The 8,344-nt window shown below is 41.9% G+C and overlaps 1 protein-coding gene across 1 annotated transcript in view; it reads left to right on the forward strand.

The window, feature by feature from the left end:
* Positions 1–5,441, forward strand: part of LOC133630230 (guanine nucleotide exchange factor VAV3-like) — a 277,047-nt gene extending 271,606 nt beyond the window's left edge. Inside the window, exons 27-28 of the mRNA XM_062021697.1 lie at positions 1,609–1,760; positions 4,058–5,441. Of these exons, the coding sequence (XP_061877681.1) occupies positions 1,609–1,760; positions 4,058–4,102 (197 nt within the window). The 3' untranslated portion in view covers positions 4,103–5,441. The remainder of the gene's footprint in view (positions 1–1,608; positions 1,761–4,057) is intronic.
* The last annotated feature ends 2,903 nt before the right edge of the window (positions 5,442–8,344 follow it).

Below are 8,344 nucleotides of genomic sequence, written 5' to 3' on the forward strand. Positions count from 1 at the left end.
ATAAAAGAGCAACAATGTGCATATATAAATAAATAAATAGATTACTGTACAGATACATATATTGCACTTTTGCATATGCATCCACGTTTATGGATGTATGTTATATTGTCTTTATATTCCAGCCAGTTAATCCATTTTGGGGGGGGGGGAATTGAGGGGATTATTATTATTATATTTAGTAATATTATATATATATATAATATAAGTAATATTAATAAATAATTTTACTTTATATAATAAAAGATAACTCTCAAAATAAACTTTAATTTTGGATTTGTTCAACTCTAAAAATTATAACTCACATTTTGAACTATTGTTAATGTTATATTCGAGTTCCTTCAAAATAGCCACCCTTTGCTCTGATTACTGCTTTGCACACTCTTGGCATTCTCTGGGTGAGCTTCAAGAGGTAGTCACCTGAAATGGTTTTCACTTCACAGGTGTGCTTGGAGAGAATGCAGAGAGTGCGCAAAGCAGTAATCGGAGCAAAGGGTGGCTATTTTGAAGAAACTAGAATATAAAACATGTTTTTTCAGTTATTTCACCTTTTTTTTGTTAAGCACATAACTCCACGTGTGTTCATTCATAGTTTTGATGTGACAATCTACAATGTAAATAGTCATGAACATAAAGAAAACACATTGAATTAGAAAGGTGTGTTCAAACTTTTGGTCTGTACTGTATATATTATTAATATAATGGATATATAATTAATACTTATCATAATTAAGATTAAAGATTAAAGTACCAATGATTGTCACACACACACTAGATGTGGTGAAATGTGTCCTCTGCATTTGTCCCATCCCGTTGGGGAGCAGTGGGCAGCAGCGGCGCCGCGCCCGGGAATCATTTTGGTGATTTAACCCCCAACTCCAACCCTTTGTTGCTGAGTGCCAAGCAGGGAGGTTATGGGTCCCATTTTTATAGTCTTTGGTATTGAATATTAAGAGTATGTGAAAGTTCAACTCCTACTTTGTTTACTTCCCTGACGACTTCTTTAAAACATTGTAATCATTCGGAAATATCAAGCAAAGTCAAACATGGATAAGTGTGGAGAGAGTTTTACATTTTTCCCATCATGCCTTGCAATTAATTCAGATTTTTTCTAATGGTGATGACACCTTTTTTTTTAAAATATACAGTATATATATATATACAGTATATATATATATATATATATATATATATATATATATATATATATATATATATATATATATATATATATATATATATATATATATATATATATATATATATATATATATATATATATATAAAAGCAGGTTGTGTTATTTTAACTTTTTGTGCTGGTTGATTTTCTATGTATTTTTTCCCGCTCCATGACTAGGGAAGGTTGTTCGTATTCGGTCTTAGAAATGAATGCTGTGCTTTTGACGACAAGAAAGTACACCTGAGTTTTTTTACATTTTCCACAATATAACGGGAGGGCATTTAAACGTAATATGAAAATTGAAATTGAACTCATGTCGTCGTCTCGTGGTTTGGACACCGCCGGTATAATACATTTTAGTATGATATATTTTCATCCAAACGACTGTACTTCACACTAACAGTTGTGTGGTGTGTTGTTCCCCCCTGCAGTGTTTACGCCCAAGGTGATCGGCGTGGCCATCGCCCGCTACGACTTCAGCTCACGTGACACACGAGAACTCTCGCTGCAGGAGGGCGACGTGGTGAAGATTTACACCAAGTCCGGAGCCAACGGGTGGTGGAGGGGCGAGGTCAACGGAAGGGTAAGCTGTCATTTTGTCCAAAAATACCTACCCGGGGGTTCCAGTCCCACAAATCCCGCCGCACAAGATGCAAAAAATGTCCAAAATTTGCCCAGCAAAGTCCCACGGGAAGGCAGGGAGGAAAGTGAAAAAAGTCGACAAAAGTTAAAAAAAAATCACACCAGGGTTCGAGTCCCACAAGTCCCGCCGCGTTCCACCCAAGTCCAGGGGTGCCCAACATGTCCAAAACGCACCCAGCAAAGTCACAGGGGGAGTGGGGGAGAAAAGTGAGAAAAGTAGGCAAAAGTCCCCAAAATGATCAAAAATCACACCCAGGTTCGAGTCCCACAAGTCCCGCCGCGTTCCACCCGAGTCCAAGGGTGCCCAACATGTCCAAAACGCACCCAGCAAAGTCACAGGAGGAGTGGGGGAGAAAAGTTGGAAAAGTAGGCAAAAGTCCCCAAAATGATCCAAAAAATCACACCCAGGTTTGAGCCCCACAAGTCCCGCGGCCGCCCACCCGAGTCCAGGGGTGCCCAACATGTCCAAAACGCCCCCAGCAAAGTCACACTGTGAGTGGGGAAGAAAAGTTGGAAAAGTAGGCAAAAGTCCCGAAAATCATCAAAAATCACACCCAGGTTCGAGTCCCACAAGTCCTGCAGCCGCCCACTTGAGTCCAGGGATGCCCAACATGTCCAAAACGCCCCCAGCAAAGTCACAGGGGGAGTGGGGGAGAAAAGTTGTTAAAGTAGGCAAAAGTCCCCAAAATGATCAAAAAAATCACACCCAGGTTTGAGCCCCACAAGTCCCGCGGCCGCCCACCCGAGTCCAGGGGTGCCCAACATGTCCAAAACGCCCCCAGCAAAGTCACACTGTGAGTGGGGAAGAAAAGTTGGAAAAGTAGGCAAAAGTCCCGAAAATCATCAAAAATCACACCCAGGTTCGAGTCCCACGAGTCCCGCAGCCGCCCACCCGAGTCCAGGGGTGCCCAACATGTCCAAAACGCCCCAGCAAAGTCACACTGTGAGTGGGGAAGAAAAGTTGTTAAAGTAGGCAAAAGTCCCGAAAATGATCAAAAATCACACCCAGGTTCGAGTCCCACAAGTCCCGCAGCCGCCCACCCGAGTCCAGGGATGCCCAACATGTCCAAAACTCCCCCAGCAAAGTCACAGGAGGAGTGGGGGAGAAAAGTTGAGAAAGTGGGCAAAAGTCCACAAAATGTTCAAAAATCACACCCAGGTTCGAGTCCCACAAGTCCCGCAGCCGCCCACTTGAGTCCAGGGATGCCCAACATGTCCAAAACACCCCCAGCAAAGTCACAGGGGGAGTGGGGGAGAAAAGTTGAGAAAGTGGGCAAAAGTCCACAAAATGTACAAAAATCACACCCAGGTTCGAGTCCCACGAGTCCCGCCGCCGGCCGTGCAAGTCCCAGGATGCCCAAAATATCCAAAACGCACCCAGCAAAGTCGTACGGGAAGTAGGGGAAAAAAGCGACAAAAGTCTGCAAAAGTCCCTAAAATGTTCAAAATACATACCCAGGTTCGAGTCCCTCAGGCGGTACTGCATCAAAAAGCGACATCAGTGTGTAAAGGATATCACCACATGAGCTAAGGAACACTTCAGAAACCCACTGTCAGTAACTACAGTTGGTCGCTACATCTGTAAGTGCAAGTTGAAACTCTACTATGCAAAGCGAAAGCCATTTATCAACAACACCCACAAACGCCGCCCGAGCTCATCTAAGATGGACTGATGCAAAGTGGAAAAGTGTTCTGTGGTCTGACGAGTCCACATTTCAAATTGTTTTTGGAAACTGTGGACGTCGTGTCCTCCGGATCAAAGAGGAAAAGAACCATCCGGATTGTTCTAGGCGCAAAGTGTAAAAGCCAGCATGTGTGATGGTATGGGGGTGTATTAGTGCCCAAGACATGGGTAACTTACACATCTGTGAAGGCGCCATTAATGCTGAAAGGTACATACAGCTTTTGGAGCAACATATGTTGCCATCCAAGCAACGTTACCATGGACGCCCCTGCTTATTTCAGCAAGACAATGCCAAGCCACGTGTTACATCAACGTGGCTTCATAGTAAAAGAGTGCGGGTACTAGTTAATGATTATTTGCACAAAAAAAAGAGGTTTCTTAATGTGTGAACATGAAATATCTTGTCTTTGCAGTCTATTCAATTGAATATAAGTTGAAAAGGATTAGCAAATCATTGTATTCTGTTTTTAATTACCATTTACACAACGTGCCAACTCCACTGCTTTTGTGTCACGTGGTTCAAACGGCGACTAAGCGTCACCTCTCTCCTTCAGATCGGCTGGTTCCCATCCACGTACGTAGAAGAAGGTGAGGAGTGAACGCCCCCGACGAGGAGAAGAACGTCGACCAATCAGCCGAGAGCCAGCGAGGCCTTGTTGCTTTCACTCCTCCAGAGGCCTTCAGGACCAAATAAAAGGGAAGACAAAAAGGGCTCCGCTAAAGTAACGTCACGGTCTGCAGGCAGCAGCTTGCCTGTCAGCGGGGCGGGAGAGCTCGCCAGACTTCCTCGCCTCGCTATCCATAATTTCCCCGCCTCTTTCTGCCTGACCCGCCACCCCCCCCCTACGTTTTTTTCGCTGCCAACTTGGTTCCTGGAATATTTCTCACAGGTTCCACTCTTCCTGTGTGGTATTGATGACTCACGGCAGCCCCGCCCCCGCCACATTGCCACCACGGCGGTCTCATGCAGGATACGTCGAGATAAAGACGCCGTCCGCGCAATTGATGGCCGTTGTTCCGCTCTTCCCCCCCTCGCCGCTCACATTCCTTATCTCCGCAGCAGACTCTAGTGTTTTGGCTGGTGAGTGATCCCTCGCTTATCGCCCGCCACTCCGGCGACGGGAGCCCGTCCGCGGGAGGTGTTATCTAACTGGGAGGTATTTTACGGTCTGACCCCGTCATCGTCAAATACAACAATCTGTTATTTAAAATCTTAGTTTTTCTTATTTTGTGCCCCTGTTTGAACCATTTTTTATTCCTGAGCAAAATAGGCTGCATAGACCGAAGCAAAACCCTCAGCCAGAGTACAGAATTGTACATTTTGAAGTACAGTACAGTAAAAACATACAGTACAGGCCAAAAGTTTGGACACACCTTCTCATTCAATACGTTTTACATTGCAGATTGTCACATTGTCAGGTTCAAACACTGATGGTCTCTATTAAACAAGACAAGAAGCAAGGAATTAAACAGAGACGGAATTAAATTTGGCTCAATGAGGAGAAACGCGTACACCTGTACCCTTGCACAGTGTCACCACGCTCCGACGAAAGATTGTACGCCTCCTGTTTTATTTGGATTTTCCCTGATTACATGGCAACGGCTGTTTCTAAGGGAGGGGGGGTCGTAAACAGCCATCGCCTTTGATTACAAAACAGTTCGAAGGAAAGGTCGGTTCAAAGAAAAGGTCGTAAACAGCCGTTGTCCTCTTGACCTAGATCTCGGGTCAAGACAAAATCTTCCTGTGGATTACAATGCATCAAAGAAACCGACACCCTCATGTCGCTCCCCATCCTACACTGTGGAGTTTCACAAGACTTTTGTTTGGTAAGATCAAAGACAGCTTTTGTCTGCTCGCCGGGAACTCATTGAAAGTTTTAGATACAATTATTCTGACACACATCAAAACTACGAATGAACACGTGTGGAGTTATGTGCTTCACAAAAAAAGGTGAAACAACTGGAAAACATGTTTTCTATTCTAGTTTCTTCAAAATAGCCACCCCTTACTGTTTTTGCACACGCTTGGCATTCTCTCCATGAGCTTCAAGCACACCTGTGAAGTGAAAACCATTTGAGGTGGACTACCTCTTGAAGCTCATGGGGAGAATGCAGAGAGTGTGCGAAAAAGTCATCAGAGCAAAAGGTGGCTATTTTGAAGAAACTAGAATATAAAACATGTTTTCCAGTTATTTCACTTTTTTTCTGTCATGTACATAACTCCACATGTGTTCATTCATAGTTTTGATGCCTTCAGTGACAATCTACAATGTAAATAGTCAGGAAAATAAAGAAAACACATTTAATGAGGAGAAGGTGTGTCCAAACTGTACTGTACTTTACTCCTTTTTGTACACCTGACAGCACACCCATTACTTTATAAAGCAAGTTGGACTTAGTGCAAGTTCTTACAATGGACACAGATTCTAAACAACATGAATTTATGATTTATTAAGTCTGACATACTGTAGGAAATTAGAGTATAACATCATTATTTGGCTACAAACATAAAGTGGTGCCTCCAGGTTGCGTTATTGATCTGTTCCGTAAAGATAAGATAATATTCCGGGCAGGCATAAGACATTGAAACAACGTTGAGAACTTGTTGAATTAGGTCCTGACGTTGAGCAAGTCCAATACAACATTGAAACAACATGCTTATTGTTGACGTTTAATCAATGTTGGGTTCTGACGCTGATTTGACCATTGAATTTTGGTCATTTTCCAACATACTTTTTAAGTCAAAAGTTAAAGTACCAATGATTGTCACACACACACTAAGTGTGGCAAAATGATTCTCTGCATTTGACCCATCACCCTTGTTCACCCCCTGGGAGGTGAGGGGAGCAATGAGCAGCAGCGGTGGCCGCGCCCGGGAATCATTTTTGGTGATTTAACCCCCAATTCCAACCCTTGATTGGCGACGTTTATTCAATGTCAGGTTGTGACGTTATTTGACCATTTAATTTTTGGTCATTTCCCAACCAATATTCTACAACACAAATACAATGTTGAAACAACATGCTTTATGACGACGTTTAATCAATGTTGGGTTTTGACATTGATTCGACCATTAAAATGTGGTCATTTCCCAACCAATATTCTACAATTTAAACCTAACGTTGAAACAACATGCTTTTTGACTACCGTATTTCCTTGAATAGCCGCAAAGGCGCTAATTAATTTAAAACCTCCTGTCACTCCGGCGTTTACCAGAAGCCTGCGGGATGGCCAAGCATGCACTAATTATTTTAAAACCTCTTCTCACTCCGGCGCTTACCTTATCATGAAAAGCACATTTAATAAAAAAAAAAACGTTATTATTGTCTTACCTTTAGGTATAAATGAGTCCATGCCAGCTCCTTTTGAAGAAAAGCATCGATATAGAAGTCTTCCTTATCTTTCTTCAGTTTTAAAAGTCTCTCTGTCTCAATGGAGATCTTCCTTTTAAGTATTACCTCCTGCTTCGATTGAAAGTCCAGTTTAGAAAACTGTTTTATTCTAGATATGTAATCCTCCATGGTAAAAGTCCAAGCAAACAATGGCTGCGCACTCTTGCTGCCGGTTGTCTTCTTCTGCAGCACTCTTCTGCAGTACCAGCAGTCACAAGAAGGATCACTAGCGCCCTCTACCACCAGGAGGCGGGAGTCATTTAATGACTCATATTTGACCCGGCGGAAGTGCCAAACATGCGCTAATTATTTTGCGAAACGAGTTTGACGCGGCTGTAATTCGAGGCATGCGAATACCATATTCCCGGCGCCAATTCAAGGAAATACGGTATATTTAATCAATGTTGGGTTCGAACGTTGATTTGACCATTGAATTTTGGTCATTTCCCAACCAATATTCTACAACTTAAACCTAACGTTGAAACAACATGTTTTTTGACTATGTTTAAACAATGTTGGGTTCGGACGTTGATTTGACCATTGAAATTTGTTTTTTTCTCAACCAATATTCTACAACACAAATACAACGTTGAAACAACATGCTTTTGGCGACGTTTATTCAATGTCAGGTTGTGACGTTGTTTGACCATTGAATTTTTGGTCATTTTCCAACCAAAATTTAACAACACAAATACAACGTTGAAACAACATGCTTTTTGACGACGTTTAATCAATGTTGAGTTCTGACATTGATTTGACCATTGAAATTTAGTCATTTCTCAACCAATATTCTACAATTTAAACCTAACATTGAAACAACATGCTTTTTGACGACGTTTAATCAATGTTGGGTTCTGACGTTGATTTGACCATTGAATTTTGGTCATTTCCCAACCAATATTCCACAACACAAATACAACATACTTTTTGACAACGTTTAATCAATATTGGGTTCTAACGTTGATTTGACAATTGAAATGTGGTCATTCCCCAACCAACAATGTGAATCCAGCATTAGACACCAAAGTTTACATCTCAATTTACAATTACAACTATTTTGCAACGTTTCAAAGTCAGTTTTAAAGGACACGTATGTATAATCAACGTTGTATCAATGTCTCGTGACTGCTGGGTAAGACCGAATTGTACATAAAGCAATTTTGTTAGACATCAGCAATAATGTTCCAGGCACCCAAAAATATTTACAGAATTATAGTTTTACATGGCTAAAACAAATGAAAATGTAACATTTTGCATTTTTTTTTATTTACTTTATTAATAAGTTGTTGTTTTTTTTAAGACTCTTGGGGGGGAAAGGGGAGGGGCCAGATTTACACCACTTTTGTACTTCATCGTTCCCAAATTCAATTGTGCTTCTCACCTTCTTTATCAAAGTGCTGCCACATGGAACTTTTTGTTAGTCCCATGATGGCTTTTTTTGTAGCTGTG

The sequence above is a fragment of the Entelurus aequoreus genome, linkage group LG15 (assembly GCF_033978785.1).
Source record: "Entelurus aequoreus isolate RoL-2023_Sb linkage group LG15, RoL_Eaeq_v1.1, whole genome shotgun sequence".
NCBI classification, from domain to species: Eukaryota; Metazoa; Chordata; class Actinopteri; order Syngnathiformes; family Syngnathidae; genus Entelurus; species Entelurus aequoreus.